Below are 19,893 nucleotides of genomic sequence, written 5' to 3'. Positions count from 1 at the left end.
CACTCTAGAGAGAGGAGCAGAACCAGGGCTATGGCTGATCTATGGGGCACCAGGTGAGTGGCAGAGGCTTCAGGCGCTGAGAGTTTGCCGGACCCCTCAGGGACACAGTGTGAGGGGGTGTCCCAGGGATCTCTATGAAAGGAGCAGAACAGGATTTACTTGGGGTGGGGAGAGAATTGACAGTGTCTCAGGGGGTTGGACAGAGGTGTTGCCCGGGTGAGGGACTGGCTAAAACACAGACCTCGCTGTGAGCAGGATTTGAACCTGCGCAGGGGAACCCTATTGGATTTCGACTCCAACGCCTTAACCACTCGGCCATCACAGCTGTGAGCACAAAACTGCCCCAATGCCAGAGAAACTGGTAAAGAATCACAATGCCCAGGTGTGAAGTCATCTGACCTACAGGATTCCCACCGCAAACCTGGCTCCCAAAGCACAGGGGGGATTGGGGGTTTGTTCCCTTTGCTTAGCCATGTGCAGTCGCACAGAGAGCGCGTTTAACAGTCTCCCCTCCCACAGAGCGGGAAGGGGAAATGATTCTTAACTTGAAGCCTGATGTAGGGTGACCAGACGCCCCTCCCCAAATCCCCGCCCTGGCCCTGCCCCCAGCCCCACCCCCTCCTTCCCCCATTGGATCCCTCCCCAACTCCCCCCCCCGGCCCTGACCCCAGCCCCACCACCTCACTGCCCCATTGGATCCCTCGGCAAATCCTCGCCCTGGCCCTGCCCCCAGCCCCACCCCTCACTGCCCCATTGGAGCCCTCCCCAAATCCCCACCCTGGCCCTGCCCCAGCCCCACCCCTCACTGCCCCATTCAGGCCCTCCCCACATCCCCGCCCTGGCCCTGCCCCCAGCCCCACCACCTTACTGCCCCATTGGATCCCTCCCCAAATCCTCGCCCTGGCCCTGCCTCTTCCCCAAGCAGGCAGCATCCTCCTCCCTCCCAGGTTTGCACACGGGCCATGGCCATGGCCGGGAGCGCAGCATGGAGGCTGCTCCAGCCCTGGAGCCTGTGGGGCAGCGCAGTGGGGCTGGGGGCAGTGCGGAGCGGGCAGGACCCATGTAGGCAGGGGGGCGGAGACACACGTGGGGCAGACACGCTCCTGCCGGGAGGGCCCGGCTGCCTGGTTCGCCCCTTGCCCGGGAGCTGCAGGAGGGACCTGGAGCTCGGCTCGGCTGCAGAGCTCGGAGCCCAGGCTGGGCCCAGGAGCGAGGGGATGGGGGAGCTGGGGGTGTATCGGTGGTCAGAGCCGAGAGTTGGGTGGAGATGGGGCTGTGTCACTGCCGCCTGGTGGTGTGGGGGAGCCGCCGGCTCTTTTTTTTTGGCTCCGCCACCGGCTTTTTTTTTTTTTTTGCTCCGCCCCCACGTCCTGATATTTCATCTTTGACATCTGGTCACCCCAGCCTGATGTGAATGAGGATGTCTGGACCAAGGGGCCAGGGACTGGCCTTTGCTAGAGAAACCACTGTCAAGTTTGAGCCAATTAGGACAAGTCAGCAAATAAGAACAACCTCAGGTCTCAGTAACTGCTGCAGGTAGCAAAGTCCTACAGGGAGCAGTTTCTGGCACTACACCTGCACAGCTCTGCTCCCCGGCTCTTCTCGGGCTCCTGCTCTCTCCTTAGCTCTGCCCCACTCTGGCCCAGGCAGTTCCAGCTCCCACGGAGGATGGGTCCCCCTGGCCTGGTGACTCCCTCATTACACTGCCTGGCCTGTCAGTGCGGCTACCTTGGAGCTTTGGCCTCTCCCCATTGCCCCTGGGGACTGTCAGTCTCAGGGGCCTGATTTCCCATTGGCCCTTCCCCCTTCTATTGGTGCTGGGAATTAGCCAACCAACCCCCCCACTAAGTTTTAGTAAGGGGCCAACAGTCCCTTACACAAGCCGGCCCCGTGAGGGTCACCGATGCACAGAGACAGCAGCATGGGCTGGTCCGATGGTGTAATGTTCCATGGGCATCCTACTAGATTGCCAGCTGCTTTTCAACTGCAGTGTGGAGACTGTGTGTGGGGAGAGATAGTGAGTGTGTTGGGGAAGAGTGACTGTGTTGAGGTGGGTAGGAGAGGATCATTATTATCCCTACTTGAAAGAGGGAGAAAAATAAGGCTGAGAAAGGAGAATTGACTTGTCTTAGGTCACACAGCCAGGCAGTGGCAGAGTTGGGAATAGGACCCAAGAGCCCTGATTTTCAAACTAACCATCAGATCTTGAACTTCATCCATTGAATGACCTGAGTAAAGTGCTCTCAGATGAGCTCCAGACCAACAACAGTGCACAGTAATTATTCAGCAAGTATTTGAGGAGAACTGCAATGTTAGAGAGAATCATGAACTGCTCAGAGACAATTAATGCAGAGAAGCAGCAAAATTCATCAAACATATGACAGGTTATGACTTATTTCCTTGGTCTTAAAAGAGAACAACAAGGACCTGAGTCTCCTCCCTGTCAATAACCCCCTGCTCAGCCAATCAGGGTAGAGACTGAGGACGGGAAGCTGAGGGTTCTCACCAGAGAGCCCAAAGGATGGCCCAGGTCACTGGTTGGATCACTGCCCGAGCACAATTTCAGCCCCACATTTTTGGGTGGACCTCCCACAGTGGGAGCTGCCAAGCACTCCCCCGCAACACACACACACACACACACACACACACCTCGCTCCTGGTGTTGGGAGGGGAACAGGTGAAAGGAGCAAGAGACAAAGAGAAAGGAGGGAGGGATGGATGGAGGAAAAGGTGAAACAAAAAGGACAAACCCTAATATCCCCAGTGATTCTAAGGGACAAAATCCCAGGTGCGGAATAAAATTCTGCCTCCTTAAGCTCGTGTTTTCCATGCCTAGAATTCAACTGTCACCAGATGGATCAGACTGAACAGGTTTCAAACCTCGAGGAGGCTCTTACCTTCTAAACAGGGACGGCTGTTTTCTAGTAAAATCACTAAAAGGGAAGGAGAAAACTCAAAAGAGGTTCCTCCTGGCGCTCACGTCCGTGAACCCGAATACTCTCTCAGTCCTCAAAGAGAGACCTGGAGAAGGAGACTTGCTGAAGCAAAGCCACAGGGGTCTCTGAGGTTTCCCTGGCCCCTCGCCCCTGTCCTGCCTGGCTGATGTCAGCATCTCTCTGTGAGGTCACCACCTCCCCACCACCTTCGACCAATAGTCTGAGGTCCTGCAAAAAGCCTTTGTGATGTCACTGCCACACCCCTCCCTTGCTGGGCTAATGTCCTGCCCCTGCCCAGGCACTGTGGAGGTTTGAGCTACTCCCTGTGGATCACCCCACTCAAGGAGCGTTCGTTCTGGGAAGCAAGCCGGCTAGACAGGAAAACATCAGACGCTGCTCCCAATGCTACACTCAGTTTTTCAGAAATTAGTCGACTTGATGGCCAGAAGAGACCATTAGAGCATCTAATCTGACCCCCTGCATATCACAGGCCTCCTGTATGACACAAGAGCTACTTTTGGGGCAAACACATTCCAGAAAGGCATCTAGTTTTCATTAAATGACATCAGGAGATGGAGAATCCACCATTTTCCTTGGTAGCTTGTTCCTGTGGTGAATTATCCTCGCTGCTGAATATTTGTGCCTCAGTTATAATATGTAATATGTCTTTCCACCTTCCAGCCATTGGGTCTTGTTATGTCTTTCTCTGCTCGATTAAAGAGCCCTTTAATACCCAATCTTTTCTCTCCATTAAGACACTTCAAGACTTCAATGAAGTCACCTGCCAATCTTCTTTTTATAAGCTAAATGCGTTAAGCTCTTTCAATAGCTCACTAGAAGGCATTTTTCTCCAGCCCTCAGAACATTTAATGGCTCTTTGCTGACCCAGCTCCAATTTCACAACATCTTTTTCAAATGAGGACACCAAAACTGGAGGCTATTCCAACATCAGTCTCACTGATGCCGTGTCACCTCCTGTGATGTTATTGACATAATCTGTAACTGTATAGATCACCGTTGAAACCACTATTCTATATTTGCAGCCAATATTGTAGAAAGGTAGTCGTGTAAGGGGTCTGTGGAGAGGTTCTGATTGGCTGATTAGAATTATGCTATCTCTAGATGTGTAGCATTTTTGTAGTTGACGTTGCCCCACTTACCCTCCGGGCAGCCCTGATGGGACCTGGAGCTACTGTTATTTCAGGACTCCTGTGAGACCCTCAGATGGTTGGTTTGCACTCTGCTCTCATTGCTTCCCTCTCGGGACTCTTTCTCCTCCTCCCTCTCTGCTGCTCTCCTCCCCTAGGCATTGAACCCAGCCCTTGCTGCTGCCAACACCAACTAGCAGAAGGGCCTATAAGTCCCCTGCCTGAGGGGAGGCCAATGCATGTGGGGGGCCATAAGCAATATGATATTTTCTGTCTTATTCTCTAGCCCTTTCTTAATGATTCCCAAGATTCTCTTTGCTCTTTTCACCGTCGTTGCACATTGAGTGGATGTTCTCAGAGAACTATCCGCAGTGACTCCAAAATCCCTCTTGAGTGGCAACAGCTATTTTTGGCCTCGACATTTTATATGTATAGTTGGGATTATGTTTTCCAATGTGCATCACTTTGCATTTATCAACAAATCTGCCATTTTGTTGCCCTTTCACCCAGTTTTGTGAGCTCTTTCTGTAACTCTTCGCAGGCTGCTTTGGACTTAACTTTCCTGAGTAGTTTTGGATCATCTGCAAATTTAGCCACCTCGCTGTTCACCCTTTTTTCCAGATCATTTATGAATATGTTGAATAGTACTTGTCCCAGACCCCCCGGGGGGGACACCACTATTGACCTCTCTGCATTTTGAAAACTCACCATTTATTCCTACCTTGTAACCAGTTATTTATCCATGAGAGGACCTTCCCTCTCATCCCATGAGAGTGTAATAGAGCAGAATAGGGCTTCCTTGGGAGGAGGCGTGAATTGAGAATATATCAGGGGGTTGTGCACATTTACTGCCCTGATGAAAAAGTGTGTCTGATTCTCAGTCTTTGCTGCTCCTGCCAGCTGTGACTGCTGAGGACATTTTCCTTCTCTGCTCCAGGGTCTCTCTTCTGCCAGATTCTCAGCAAGTCAGGCCCCCTGCAGACTATGGCAGAGCAGTTTGGTAATAGGCTGCAGGACTCAGCGTGTAAGAATGTAGCTGTTGTAGCACCTTGACTGTCCATGGGCCAAATCCTACAGCCCAGGAGAACCTCCCACTGATGGTGATGGGAATTGAGCCTTTGTAACTAGCTGCTGGTACCTGAGGTCTCAGCTATGGATTAAACTGGTGGCAAACACAGCTTCAGCCAGAGAAGAGAAGGATGTAAGTGAAAGAGCAAAGCTGGCCATCTGGGGAGCTGCTGCAGTCCCGTAACCACAGCTGGAAGGGAGAAGAGGAAAAACTCCCTAAAGTGCTGGGAGCAGCCCTGAGAAAAGGAAGTTTGTCAGTGAGATCAGTAGCAGTAACTGTGAAATGAAGGAGTGCTTTCTCCTCTGTGCCGACATGGTTGAATTGTGTTAGTTTACTGTGAGAATAAGCTTTAAAATATCCTGCTCTAATTTCAGGATGGGTCTGTAACCATAATCGGTCTCTGTGGGAAGTGGCCTCTAGATAGTGATCTTTGGGAAGAGCTGGCTGAAGAGCCTTCCACCTCACCAGGAGATCCTGGCTTTGCCTGCTAGTTCTTCCTTGCTGAACCTGGCTTTTTTTCAGGCTCCTTTCTTTTATTTTATTTCTTCTCATAAAAAGAAAAGACCTTACTGCACAATCCTTGTAAGTGCTTGTTCAAGACACAGAGAACCTTCCTTGCAGCTAAGTCTTGGAAAGTGTTAAGTGGTAAATCTGGAGCTGATGGAAAGGTTACCATGTCTCAGAGTTGAGCTGAAGTTGCTGTGACTAAAACACAGAGCACTAATCAGTATCTGATCACAGCAGCTGGTGGGAGAAGCACATGTTAGAAGCCCTTTGTCAGCTCAGCTGTGGCTTTCTGTGCACTGAGCCAGCCTGCTCAAGGTCTGCAAGTCTTGAGGGAAATGGGGAACATTTTTACTTTGGAATTTGAAGGTTTAGTCTTGGACCGTCAAGTAGAATGGTTGCAAATATCTTCTTGGGGAAGGCACCATGGCTTAGTAGGCTAAAGCACCTGTCTAGTAAACAGGAGATCCTCGGTTCAACTCCCAGTGGTGCCTTGTTCTATAGCTTTTGTCTCCTCTGCTCACATTTTCCTGTGCCTTCCTAGGAAACAGAAGAGACCTCCCTTGACAATCCAAGTAATTGCTTGTGAAGGAAAAGGCTTCTTTCCAGCAGAGCGTTGGAGAGAATCAAATCCTCAGTCTGGAGTTGATCAAAAGGCTATTGGCATTGGCAAGGAGGTTGCTCCGGCTGCAATTTGCTGTGACAGGAGAGCCTGTGTCATGCGCCCATGAGATTCACTGGGGATATCTGTGCACAGAGCCCCTTCTAGAGGGTTCTCTGCAGGGCTTGCAGGAAATGGAGAATGACTGTCCTTTCACTTTTCATGTTATTGTTGATGAAAAATGGAGCAATTAGGGGAGAAGTCCCAGAGCGTGGCACCATGTCCTGAGAAACACAGTGTCCGGCTTTTCCAAAGAAGAGCTTAGACCCCCTCATCATGTGGCCTAAAGGATGAAGCATCTCCCTGTGGATCGGATGATTCAGGAGTTGAGTCCCCTCATGGTTGTGCTCACTTTGTGCTGCAAGTCCTGCTCCCTTCAGGGCTGGAACCTCTTCTTGGCCGCTCAGGCCAATGCTCTGCCTTCAACTAGAGCTCCGGGAAGGAGTTGGGGGGTGGGCGTCACAAAGGCTGGGGCATGAGCCCCAGGTGCTTCCAGTCTCGCCTTTGCCATTCCTGACTTGCCAGAGAAAATGGGTGGCTCCACTGCCAAAGTGAGCACCTGGAGTGGGAACGGTAAGAGGCCCCACCAGGGGGCTGGCCCTGCTTTCCTACCCTCTTCTGATGTTGGCCACAGAACATCAGCAGCTGCCCTGCATGCTGGTCTGTGGGGGTTTGGCATGGTAGGGAGTCTCTCTGGCTGTCTGCTGGCCACACATAGGCATGGTCCTCCCCTCCTCTTGCCCTGATCTCCACTGCTTTTAAGCCTTCCCTTGGAGCAGTCAGCACCAGCTGCCTCTGCTCTACGTGCCCAGAGGAGGAGAAGTGCTGGGCTCCCACCTGCTCCCTTCAAGCACAGTGGCAAGCACCAGGTAAAGCCCTGAGAATCCCAACCCTAAGACACCAGTACCCAGCTCTAGAGCCCTGACCCACCACAGCCAGAAGGGAAAGACTTGTTCTCCTACCACTGGAGACAGGGAAGTTGAGCACTGTGAGCTCCAGGGCTTTACCACAAAGTCCCACTGAGATTTGAACTCAGATTGCAGGATTCAAAGACCTGAGTGCTGCCCGTTAAACCATGGGACCAGCTCATGCTGCCTTCTCTGCACATCAGTGACCCTCACAGGGCTGGCTCGTGTAAGGGACTGTTGGCCCCTTACTAAAACTTAGTGGGTTTTTTGGTTGGCTAGTTCCCAGTCCCAGTAGAAGGGGGAAGGGCCAATGGGAAATCAGGACCCTGAGACTGACAGTCCCCAGGGGCAATGGGGAGAGGCCAAAGCTCCAAGTTAGCCGCACTGACAGGCCAGGCAGTGTAATGAGGGAGTCACCAGGCCAGGGGGTCCCATCCTCTGTGGGAGCTGGAGCTGCCTGGGCCAGAGTGGGGTGGAGCTAAGGAGAGAGCAGGAGCCCGAGAAGAGCTGGGGAGCAGAGCTGGGCAGGTGTAGTGCCAGAAACTGCTCCCTGTAGGACTTTGCTACCTGCAGCAGTTACTGAGACCTGAGGTTGTTCTTATTTGCTGACTTGTCCTAATTGGCTCAAACTTGACAGTGGTTTCTCTAGCAAAGGCCAGTCCCTGGCCCCTTGGTCCAGACATCCTCATTCACACCAGGCTGGGGTGACCAGATGTCAAAGATGAAATATCGGGACACGGGGGGCAGAGCAAAAAAAAAAAAGCTGGAGGCTCCCCCCCCCCCCCGCCAGGCGGCAGTGGCACAGCCCCGTCTCCACCCAACTCTCGGCTCCAACCCCCGATACACCCCCAGCTCCCCCATCCCCTCGCTCCTGGGCCCAGCCTGGGCTCTGAGCTCTGCAGCCGAGCCGCGCTCCGGGTCCCTCCTGCAGCTCCCGGGCAAGGGGCGAGCCAGGCAGCCGGGCCCGGGCCCTCCCGGCAGGAGCGTGTCTGCCCCACGTGTGTCTCTGCCCCCCGCCCACATGGGTCCTGCCCGCTCCGCACTGCCCGCAGCCCCACTGCGCTGCCCCACAGGCTCCAGGGCTGGAGCAGCCTCCATGCTGCTCTCCCGGCCATGGCCACGGCCCGTGTGCAAACCTGGGAGGGGGGAGGATGCCGCCTGCTTGGGGAAGAGGCAGGGCCAGGGCGAGGATTTGGGGAGGGATCCAATGGGGCAGTGATGGGGTGGGGCTGGGGGCAGGGCCAGTGCGGGGATTTGGGGAGGGATCCAATGGGGGAAGGAGGGGGCGGAGTCGGGGGGGGTGAGTGACCCTCCGGGCTCTGCCTGTGCGCCAGAGCAGAGGGCAAAATTGTTTGTTTGTCCAGTGTCCCGACCAAACATCAGTCGGGACGTGGGACAAACAGGCAAATATCGGGACAGTCCCGATAAAATCGGGACGTCTGGTCACCCTACATCAGGCTCCAAGTTGAGAATCATTTCCCCTTCCCGCTCTGTGGGAGGGGAGACTTTTAAACGCGCTCTCTGGGCGACTGCACATGGCTAAGCAAAGAGAACAAACCCAAATCCCCCCTGTGCTTTGGGAGCCAGGTTTGCGGTGGGAATCCTGTAGTTAGATGACTTCACGCCTGGGCATTGGGATTCTTTACCAGTTTCTCTGGCATTGGGGCAGTTTTGTGCTCACAGCTGTGATGGCCGAGTGGTTAAGGCGTTGGAGTCGAAACCCAATAGGGTTCCCCTGCGCAGGTTCAAATCCTGCTCACAGCGAGGCCTGTGTTTTAGCCAGTCTCTCACCCGGGCAATACCTCTGTACAACCCCCTGAGACACTCTCAATTCTCTCCCCACCCCAAGTAAATTCTGTTCTGCTCCTTTCATCGAGATGCCTGGGACACCCCCTCACACTGTGTCCCTGAGGGGTCAGGCAAACTCTCAGCGCCTGAAGCCTCTGCCACTCACCTAGTGCCCCATAGATCAGCCATAGCCCTGGTTCTGCTCCTCTCTCTAGGGTGTGACAGGAGCCGAGTCAGCGACTCCATGGGAGCTACGGGGCTGCAGAACCAACAGAGGAAAACTAGGTGCTCAGCGCCCACTGGCAGCCAGCTGCCCCCGCCCCCTGCCACTACAGGCCTTGCCGACAAGCTCCTCCTCTTCCCCTTCAGCCCCTCCCACCTGCCAGTGACCAGCTGTTCAGTGGGGTGAGGGAGGCGCTGGGCGGGGGATGGGGAGGAGCAGGAAGAGGTGGGGGAGGGAGAGGAATGGGGCAGGAAGATGCAGGGTGGGAAGAGATGGGACAGGGGTGGGGGCTTGGGGGAAGGGGTGGAGTGGGGGGCAGGGCCTGGGGAGGAAAGGGGGGATTTGTCCCAGACCCCTCTAGGGCCGGCCCTGAAGGGAAGCACCGACTATCACAGTGACAATACAACTGACCAGCCTTGCGGGGGAGGCTGAGGGAGATCCGCACTCACCAGGTCTCTTCTCTCCCCCAAGGTGAGCCAGACACTGCTCTCTCCTGGCTCTCACTCTAGCAGCTGGATGCCAAGGAGCCATTTCCCCTCAGGAAGTGCATCGAGTGCCCCTGTGGTGCTGGGGGGCTGGCACTGCTGCTGCCTGTGGGGCTGGCAGGGGGGCTGATGTCTGCACAGACTCTCAGTTGCCAGGCCGGAGGGGGCACTTGGGACCTTACCAGACTGGCTCAGTGAAGACGGGGGGTTGACAGAGCAATACAGACGCTCTCCAGAGCACGGAGCAGCAGCCGCCCATGCAGCCAGGCAATGAGCATTTCCCACAGCCTGGAGCCGAGGGGGAGGCGGCAGCTGCTGTTCCAGCTCCTCGGGGACAGGCCCTGTCAGCCAACAGCCACTTCTTACTCCCCACAGCTAAGGGCGCCGGGTTCCTCCGGTGGGGGTGTGGAGCAGCCGTTCGTTTCCCCTCCTGCACCACTCCTCTGTGGTGTGAAAATTGGGGAGGGGAGGCAGAAGCCCCACTTCCCTCCCGAAATGACGCCCAGTGGGGGAAGCCAGGACAACAGGGTGGGGCGGCAAGTGGTGGCCAGACTCTCACTGCCAGGGTCTAGTCTAGCTCAGGGTCCAGCTCAACTTCCTCCCCGTGCCACTGGCCCCCAGTCCCCTTCCACCACCAGGTCAGCCCGGGCACTAGGGCAGGAACAGGGTGAGGCAGCAAGTCAAGCTGAGCAAGGCAGGCAAAAGCGAGTCTTGTCTTCATGGGCCGCTCCCAATGACGTCCTGTTTGTGTGCAACTGCTGCAAAAACCTCCCGGGCAGAGAAGCACCAGGCCAAAATACCATCACGCAGCTGCTAAAGTAGCTTGGTTGGGAGAGCCTTAAACTGAAGATCTAAAGGTTCCTGGTTCAATCCCAGGCTTTGGCAGGTTCCTTCATCCCTTTTTGTGCAGGGGCAGCTTGTTCTCTGGAAGCACAGTGGTGTCTGCGCCAAAGATGAGCAGGGCTGCCCTAGAGGATTGAGGGCGCCTGGGTCAAAGCAATTTTGGGGGCCCCTTATTAAAAAAAAGTGGCAATACTGTATTCTCATGGGGCCCCTGCAGGGCCTGGGGCAAATTGCCCCACTTGCCTCCCCTCTGGGTGGCCCTGAAGGTGAGTCCCTGAGCTTGGGCTCTGCAGTAGGAAAACATCAAATGGGCTTCTGCCCCTAGTTGGCCCACCTGCCCTTTACCAAGGAGAGATGGGAGCTGTCTTTCCCAACATGGCAGGCAGAGAGCAAGGCAGGGTGACCCTCAGGAATGGTGCCAGAGGGCTGCTGGGCAGTGACAGGCAGGGACTGGGGGTGAAAACTCCTCTGTGCAGCTGAGCGAGGGCAGTACCAGGGAAGGGGCATCTGTAAAAGTGGCCGTGTGGAAGGTGGCAGGGATTTGGGGGCCCAGGAGGAGGTTCTTGATGTTCAGTGCCTTGGAGCAGCTGGGCTTGGCCATGGTGGGTGTTCAGGAAATGCACATTAACAACTCTAGGGTAGCTTGATGGGCAGAGGGTGATTGGAGGAAGGGCCTCCTGGCCAGGGAAGAATGATGGGGCTGGAGTCTTGTTCTTCACATTGGCGGTGCGAGTACAGAAGGGGCTGGAGCTCCGACCAGGGAGGGCATTACTGGTGGGCTTTGTGCTCTGGCACTGGTTACTGCTCTATTAGTGTGTATGGTCCCCAGTTAAGGCATGAGAGGGAAGATCAAAGGCTCCCTTCCTCTGGGCTGCATGATGTTTGGTTTGGGGGGCGGAGATTTTAATTGTCTCAGCCGGCCTGAGCACCGCTGGTCCCGTTTTCCCAACCGTCAGAGGAAACATTTTCACAATGAGCACTACCTGGCGCAGGTCGGCTTAGAGGAGCTCACTCCAGCCACAGAGGGGGTTCACCTTTCTGCGGGGACAGGCCAGGACTCGCACTGACCCGATTTCTGCTTAGCTTTTGTGTCTTTAGTGTTGTGTATTTGGTTGTCATGGTGTTTGTTCCTATGGCAACTGAGTTAGATTATTAGGGGATAGCTCAGCCAGCTTCAGCCGGCTGAGTGAGCTCTCTGTGTCTGTAAATAAAATGGTAGTTTTGTTAGCTGTCTGCTCTCTGGCCTCAAGTGATTTCTTCCTAAACCGGCTGCCCCCAAGGATATAACAAGGGGGAGCAGGTGGGGGCGGGGGGGTGGTTGGGGGAGCTGGTGGGGGCGGGGCTGGGGGAGTCGAGGCAGGAGTAGGTGGGGGCCGGCGGGAGGTATGGGGAGCAGGTGGGGCTGGGCTGGGAGTCGAGGCAGGAGTAGGTGGGGGCTGGCAGGAGGTATGGGGAGCAGGTGGGGCTGGGCTGGGGAGTCGAGGCAGGAGTAGGTGGGGCTGGCGGGAGGTATGGGGAGCAGGTGGGGCTGGGCTGGGAGTCGGGGCAGGAGTAGGTGGGGGCTGGCGGGAGGTATGGGGAGCAGGTGGGGCTGGGCTGGGAGTCGAGGCAGGAGTAGGTGGGGCTGGCGGGAGGTATGGGGAGCAGGTGGGGGCTGGGCTGGGGGGAGTCGAGGCAGGAGTAGGTGGGGGCTGGCGGGAGGTATGGGGAGCAGGTGGGGGCTGGGCTGGGGGGAGTCGAGGCAGGAGTAGGTGGGGGCTGGGCGCGATGTGTGTGGCAGACTCTGGATCAGAGCGACAGGAGCCCCCGCTCCCAGCCAGAGATGCCAGCTGAGGGCTGGGCAGGGCACATTCCAGGCCCTAGGCACTTTTCTGGTGGAGCTAACGTGAAAGTGAAGATGAGAGGTGGGGCGCGTGCTGCCCATGCTGAGGTGGGGCTGCCAGCTGAGCTCCTCACAGCAGGGCTGGGTTGGCTGAGGGCTCCCCAGGGCTCTGGCTTGGGCAGGGACTGCAGCCCGAGGGGGGTCCCAGCCTGGGGGAGAGGACACCTGAGACACTTGCTGCAGAGCTCTGGCTTGGGTGTGGCGGAGGGAGCCAGGTGGGTGTATCCCAGCAAAGCCCCTCGGTGCCAAAGGGGCGGGTGCAGTGGCTGGGTAACAGGGGAACTTCAATCCAGGGCAACAACTGCCATAGCTCCTTGACAGTGACTAAAAAGAGCCGCAGGGCTGGTGCCCCCGTGACCCCTCCAGCGCACCGGCCCTGGCCCTTGGGAGGGGCTGTCATGGGACCCGGACGGCTGCCTACAGCAGCATGAAGCAGCCCAGAGCTGTAGTTCACCTCTCACTGCCCAGGGGCAGCACCCACAGGCAGTGCCAGCACCAGCTCCGCACCCCCCACACAGCGTGGGCCATTGCTCGAGCCGGGAGAGTCTGTGGCTCTGCACAGCCTGAGGGATCCAGCCTTGTTTCTTCCCCGCCTGCCTGCCCCAGCCCTCGGCACCGGTACGGGGTGAGCTTGGTTTAATCATCGCCGGGAAAGCTGGCAGCAGAACTGTGCCCAGCACTTCCAGCTCCACGGTGCAGCCTCCCAGGCAACGTTTGAACAAACGGAGCGAAGGGCAGCACGTGCGGCGTCACGGTGCCGACCGGCGAGCCACAGGCGCCCAGCTCCTGCCCGCTCAGAGCAGCCGGGATCGGGCAAGCCAGCCAAACGCTGCCCCACAAACACAGACGCCACCTCTAGAGGGCAGAGTTGAGTCTGTGTGGCCTGTTCAGTTCTTGGTCTCTGCTGAGGATGCCAATACGGGGCCATCAGTGCCACGTGTGCAAAGCTTTTTATGGTGTCGGCAGCAGCCCCTGGGAGCTGGACCAACCCCAGAGCAAACCCTTCTCCACCGCCCCGAACAGCTCAGTGATGAGAACAGCTGTTAGTCACATGGCCAGGTTGGAACTGGTGCCCTAGAGGGGCAAGGCCCCATAGCTCATTCCCTAACCCCCAGCAGCCAGCCAGTCCCCCTGCCCCAGGGATGGATCTCAGCCAGTGCCCTGGAAGGGGACGGCCTCGTGTCCCATTCTCTAGCCCAGTGGTCACCAGCCCATCAATCACCATCCACTGGTCGATCCTGGGGACTCTCCCAATCGATCGCGATCTCTGGCCACAGCGGCGCAGTGGGGGTCCCTGCCTGCTGTGGCCCCACGCCGCTCCCAGAAGCGGCCAGCGCAGCATGCCCCCATGGGAGCCGGGGGGGTCCTCTGTTTGCAGCTTCTGACTGCAAGCACCGCCCCCACAGCTCCCATTGGCTGGGAAAAGGGAGCTGTGGCCAATGGGAGCTGCGGGGGCCATGCCTGCAGAGAGAGGCAGCACACAGAGACCCCCCAGGGGCACGTTGGCCCCTTCCGGGAGCAGCGTGGCCACGTGGAGCGTTACTGGCTGGCAGGGTGGACGGGTGGAGTCTGTGACGGTGAGGAGGTGCCAATGTGCCTGAGTGGGGCCAGGGCAGGCAGGGAGCCTGCCTTAGTTCGGCTATCCCGCCGACCAGAAGCCACTAGAGGGAAGTGCCTCCAGAGCCAGCGCCCCGTGCCCCCACCTGCACCCCAAACCCACCCCCAGAGCCAGCGCCCCATGCCCCCTCCTGCACCCCAAACCCCCCCCCAGAGCCAGCGCCCCGTGCCCCCTCCTGCACCCCAAACCCACCCCCAGAGCCAGCGCCCCGTGCCCCCTCCTGCACCCCAAACCCACTCCCAGAGCCAGCGCCCCGTGCCCCCTCCTGCACCCCAAACCCACCCCCAGAGCCAGCGCCCGTGCCCCTCCTGCACCCCAAACCCACCCCAGAGCCAGCGCCCCGTGCCCCTCCTGCACCCCAAACCCACCCCAGAGCCCCGTGCCCCCTCCTGCACCACAAACCCACCCCCAGCACCCCGTGGCCCCGCCGGCACTCCAAACCCACCCCAGCACCCCATGCCCCTCCTGCACCCCAAACCCACCCCCAGAGCCAGCGCCCCGTGCCCCCTCTTGGACCCGTCAGGAGCCCCCTCCTGCACGCATGCTTCCTCCCAGAGCCCACACCCTACACTCCCTCCTGCACCCCAACTCCCTGCCCCAGGCTCAGCCCAGAGCCTGCACCTCCTCCTGCACCCCTACCCCAGCCTGGTGAAAGTGAAGGAGGGTAGGGGAGAGTGAGCGATGGGGGGGGGATGGAGTGAGTGGGGCAGGCCCTTGGGGAAGGGGCAGGACAGGTCCTCGGTTGCCCTTACATTCAAAAAGTGACCCTGGGTGTAAAAGGGTTGGAGACACTGCTCTAGCCCTAGGGTGACCAGGCAGCAAGTGTGAACAATCAGGACAGGGGGTGGGGGGTAATAGGTGCCTACATAAGACAAAACCCCAAATATCGGGGCTGTCCCTAGAAAATCGGGGCATCTGGGCACCCTATCTAGCCCCTGGGAGCCTGCTAGCCCTCCCCATCCTGGGGGAGGAACCGGTAACCCCTATTCCATCCAGAGTCACTGAGCTTCCGCTCCCCTCCCCATCCCAGCTGAGCTCCAAACAGACCTGTGGCCTATGTGACAAAGCCGGGGAGGGGAGGGGGGAGCGGAGCAGCGTCAGAGAAATAACACAAGTGCTGGACACTGGTCACAGCAACAGTGACAGGGGCACCAGGAACTGCCAGATTTCTCAGCGGGCCCAGGCAATGTTCAGCAGCCACCGGAGCCAACTCGTGAAATCCTGATTCACTGGCTCCGCACAGGCTGGGATAACCTGGGTCCGAGAGCACGGGCAGAGCCAGAGCCCCATTCCCAGCACAGGCGCTCTGTGGAGCAGCAGGACCGTGGACAGCCCAAGGCTTGAGCACACTTTAGGTGCAATCAAACCAGACCCCGGCTTTAACCGGGTCCAGAGTGAGCCCTGCTGGGAACTGGGCCCTCCCACAGCCATGTTACAGACAGGACCTGTGCAGCCGTGTCCCAGCAAGGGCAGTCCTGTAGCCACCCCATGCAATGCTCTTTACACTGCAGCTTGTGATCCAGGGACGGAGCGTTCACACTCGCCTGGGAAGGGACAAACTGGTCTTCAGAGGCACTAGTTGGAGTACAACTGGCCTATTGCTCTCGATTACCTGGAGGGGAGGGAGTGACGCAGCTGAGAGAGTGGAGGCACAGATGGGCTGCTGGGTCGCTCCTTGCGGGCAATCCTGGGGCTCCGTGCACTTGAGAAAAGGCCACAACGAGCTGGAGCTCTGCAGCATGGCTCCTTGGTCCCACCGCATGGAACCAGCATCCCAGGGAGTTTCCATTCCACCGTCCCCTGCTGCAGAGTTCTGGGCTGGAAACATTCCTGGGGAAGTTCTGGCAGCCGGGCAGGAGCCAGTGGGAGCTTTGGGTACCTGGGGATATCTGGGAGGCAGCTAGGGTTAGGGTGAGCAAATATTAGCTGGGTGTTTCTGCTACAGTGATCAGCAGTGAACATCATTAGGTCTGAGTCAGCACACATCAAGCGGGTGGGCCGGGCTGTTCACACCTCTCAGAACAGGCTCGGAGGGATAAGACTTTTATCGGTAGATATCCATGACCATCCATTTCACCATACACACCCAAATGACCAAACCTATTTCCCTGGGTAATACCCCAAATGTACAGATCACCTTATCTCAACGCAGCATTTCTCTTACATTGCCTTTACTTTGTACACGTCAACAATTTGTGTTTGAATGGTTATAAACCTTTAACTTTTTGAATCTCATCATCTACTGTCATGAAATAATTCTCTGACCTTCCATTTTCTGGCCCTCCAATAACCTCCCCTACTGTGAAAATTTAAATCAATAAAACTAAAAATATTCTTACTAACAAACATTGATACTATCAGTAGAGATCACAAATAAAAGCTGGATTCTACCCAGCCTACACAACGGTTAGACTCTTCCTAGCCGGGCAAGCCGAGATTCTGCACCTAGGACCCTGGGCATGGTCCCTCCCGCTGCTGCAGCACCACTCAGTCAGGGCGCTTGCCCCAGAGACAGTGGCCCGTGATGCAGCAGGTCTAGCAATGGGGCAAGCGCTAGCACAGGGCTCGGGGAGTTTTACCACCGTGCCCCAAAGCCCCTGGACCCCGGCTGTGCCAGCACTTACACAGTGTAGCTGCTGCAAGAGAAACACCCTTGTCTAGAGGAGAAACTCACCTGTGAGGCAGGTCAGAGCCGGCAGCTGCAGCCGCTAGGACCAGCGCTGCATGGGGCTGTTTATGAAGGACAACACTGGGTCTGGTTCAGGTTTCACGTGCAAACCCCTTGGCCTTGCACAGAGCACGCCTGGCAGGAAAGCCAAGTCTGGGGTGCCACTGACAAGCTGCAGAGCAGCAATCAGCCGGCTGCAAAGCATGGGAAGGGGCGCCCAGTGTAAACGGCAGAGAGGGGCTGCTTCATTCCCCTTCTCATTCCCCAGCCAGCTGGCGCCCCCCTGCCCAGCACCGCTACTCCCCATGGCCCTGCCCCCCACATCAGGGCTGGGGCTTCTGCTTCAGAAACTCCCCCAAGGGAGCAGACCCAATGACTTCATTACACCCTATTCCTGGCTAGCTGACAACCCCAGTGTCTTGGAGTCTGGCAGGTCCAGGACTCCACACCCCTTGTCCCACTCCCTCCCCTCCCCTCCCTGTTTCATTCTGAACCCTCCTCTGCAGCCTGCCCTAGTCCCGCAGCAGCACTGGCACTAACACCAAAAGCCGGTGTTAGTGCCACGTAGAGCAGGGCTGGCCTGCTGCCCCCTCTCCAGACCAAGCTGGGGGTACAAATGCCCAGCCCCTGCCTGCGCTGCACCCAAGCCCTGGAAAGCAGCTCCTGCCAGCCAGGCCCCAGCACCGAGGTGGGTGAGGTGTCAGAAGAGTCTCCTACCACTGTGAGTTCAGAGCCAGAGGCCAACGTGTCCAGCCATGGCACGTCCCCAGAGCAGAGCCCAGCACGTTCTCCAAGCGGTTTCGTTTGTTTGTTTTTCCGGGGGGTGTTTCCTTCTTTTGTCGGGCGGGTGAGCAGGCAGGGACTGGCAGGATCCTCATTCCAGCCTGCTTAGCAAACAGAGTTTGTACCTCTCAATCGCATGGGTCAGGGGCGTGAGCGTTACCTACCCAGTTCTACCAGCCCAAGTGCTAGCGTGGACACAGCTAGAGCAGGACCCAGGTGCTTCGTACCAGTAGAGCTCATACCCTTCCCCTACCGGAATGCTAGGCCAGTGTGAGCACCTGTCCGCCAGTCTACCTGCAGCCACACCAGAGAATTGTACCACATTACCATGACTGTTGTGTGCAGACAAGGCCTTGGTTTGCAAGGCCATTTCCCCACAGAATCAAGAGGCACGCGAGACTGTACCGGCATGCCCCAGCCACGGGGAGGGGCAGTGAGAATCCACAAGCACCCATAAAACACCGCTCAGGTCCCCCCAAGCTCAGGTTCTCGCTTCTCCAATGGGTGATACCCGGGCATGTCTTTGTCTGGCTGGGGGTCAGCACGGCTGCACGGCCTGTTGCATCAGGGCTGTTCCCCAGCCAGACAGGAAGTGGGAGCAAGCGGTCGAGTTTCCACCACAGGGCACTGCACGAGGCACTCCAGGCTTCATCAGCACATCTTGCAACTCCCCCGAGGCCTGGCCACGATCCTGGCAGCACATCACTGCTACATGCCCATCACCCTGGCACCTGAGCTCACTTTCCATAGGATAAACAAGGTCTAGAAAGCCACCCAGCAACCGGGGCAAAAATAGTCACCCCCACCTCCCCACGCCCAGCATCCCCGAGAGAGCCAAAGGTCACGGAGAGTCTCAGGAATCTGCAAGGCTGCTGTGGGCTCCGGTTGCCCCCCGAGGCGTCCCACCGTTCCTGCTAGGATGGGCACCATAGCTGGGGCTGTCCATCCCAGCCCCCCTTGCTGCAGGATCCCAGCTCCTTAAGGAGGCTGGCTCAGGCCGACGTCTCAGCAGGGCCAGCCCGGTGCCGGTCCGGGTGTGGCAAGGGGTCAGGGCTCGTGGGGTTAGGAGACGACACAGCAGCATTTCCGGCAGCGGGGGCAGCACTTACAGCAGCAGCAGCAGCCACTGTCCGTGCCCACCCCAGGGCTCTTCTGGTGCTTGTCTAGCTCGATGGTGTAGGGCAGGGCCGAGGAAGCGTCGTTCAGCAGCTCCAGGCTGCCATATGGGTTATACGGCAGGGCCCTGGACTTCCGCTTCAGGACTTTTGAACCATCCCAACTACCCAGTGGCACCGATTTACTGGCACCGCTCAGCTGCTCTGGGGCTGGGGAGGTGGGCACGGCCCCGGGATTAACAACGACAGTGGGCGAGGGTGGCTCCTCCCCCAGGTAGCGCTTAATGAAGCTGTTCTCGAGATGGACATTCACGCTGGCGTAGGGGTTCTCAACAGCCATTCCACCACGCTGCATGTTCCCCGCGGCAAGACGAGCTCTCACAGGTCCTCTCGTGCTGGCAAACTACGACAGAGGGAGCTAAGTCTGCACCGCGCCCATCCACGGGGCACCCTGCCCCAGGCCAACGGGCTCGGCCCCAGCTCACTTCTCTGGGCGGCCGCAGATCTTCCCAGCTGCTGGGGGAGAGAGACGCCATTAACCCAGGGAGAGGGTGGGCAGGTCACTGGACAGGCCTGGGCAGGGCTCTGCACAGCGGTGTCCAGCTCCTGGGGGAGAGAGACGCCATTAACCCAGGGAGAGGGTGGGCAGGTCACTGGACAGGCCTGGGCAGGGCTCTGCACAGCGGTGTCCAGCTCCTGGGGGAGAGAGACGCCATTAACCCAGGGAGAGGGTGGGCGGGTCACTGGACAGGCCTGGGCAGGGCTCTGCACAGCGGTGTCCAGCTCCTAGGGGAGAGAGACGCCATTAACCCAGGGAGAGGGTGGGCGGGTCACTGGACAGGCCTGGGCAGGGCTCTGCACAGCGGTGCCCAGCTCCTAGGGGAGAGAGACGCCATTAACCCAGGGAGAGGGTGGGCTGGTCACTGGACAGGCCTGGGCAGGGCTCTGCACAGCGGTGTCCAGCTCCTGGGGGAGAGAGACGCCATTAACCCAGGGAGAGGGTGGGCAGGTCACTGGACAGGCCTGGGCAGGGCTCTGCACAGCGGTGTCCAGCTCCTAGGGGAGAGAACCGCCATTAACCCAGGGAGAGGGTGGGCAGGTCACTGGACAGGCCTGGGCAGGGCTCTGCACAGCGGTGTCCAGCTCCTCGGGGAGAGAGACGCCATTAACCCAGGGAGAGGGTGGGCGGGTCACTGGACAGGCCTGGGCAGGGCTCTGCACAGCGGTGTCCAGCTCCTGGGGGAGAGAGACGCCATTAACCC

At 57.9% G+C, this 19,893-nt stretch overlaps 1 protein-coding gene and 3 non-coding genes across 4 annotated transcripts; 2 read left to right on the top strand and 2 right to left on the bottom strand.

The window, feature by feature from the left end:
* Window positions 1-243: 243 nt before the first annotated feature.
* Window positions 244-325, bottom strand: TRNAS-CGA. The gene has a single exon. It is a non-coding gene; the product is annotated as a tRNA-Ser (tRNA).
* A 5,752-nt stretch (window positions 326-6,077) lies between these two features.
* TRNAT-AGU lies at window positions 6,078-6,151 on the top strand. Its single transcript has one exon. It is a non-coding gene; the product is annotated as a tRNA-Thr (tRNA).
* Window positions 6,152-8,908: 2,757 nt separating this feature from the next.
* On the top strand, window positions 8,909-8,990 carry TRNAS-CGA. Its single transcript has one exon. It is a non-coding gene; the product is annotated as a tRNA-Ser (tRNA).
* A 9,588-nt stretch (window positions 8,991-18,578) lies between these two features.
* Window positions 18,579-18,971, bottom strand: LOC120375381 (cysteine-rich tail protein 1-like). Its single transcript, XM_039496002.1, has one exon. It carries the CDS (start codon window positions 18,969-18,971, stop codon window positions 18,579-18,581), a length of 393 nt encoding a protein of 130 aa, XP_039351936.1.
* Between the last annotated feature and the right edge of the window lie 922 nt (window positions 18,972-19,893).

Source organism: Mauremys reevesii, linkage group 12, assembly GCF_016161935.1.
Source record: "Mauremys reevesii isolate NIE-2019 linkage group 12, ASM1616193v1, whole genome shotgun sequence".
Lineage (NCBI taxonomy): Eukaryota > Metazoa > Chordata > Testudines > Geoemydidae > Mauremys > Mauremys reevesii.
This window is presented reverse-complemented; position numbering and strand designations above follow the sequence as displayed.

Coding starts and splice junctions, on each gene's coding strand:
- LOC120375381 (XM_039496002.1), bottom strand. CDS start 18,971: ATGGCTGTTGAGAACCCCTACGCCAGCGTGAATGTCCATCTCGAGAAC.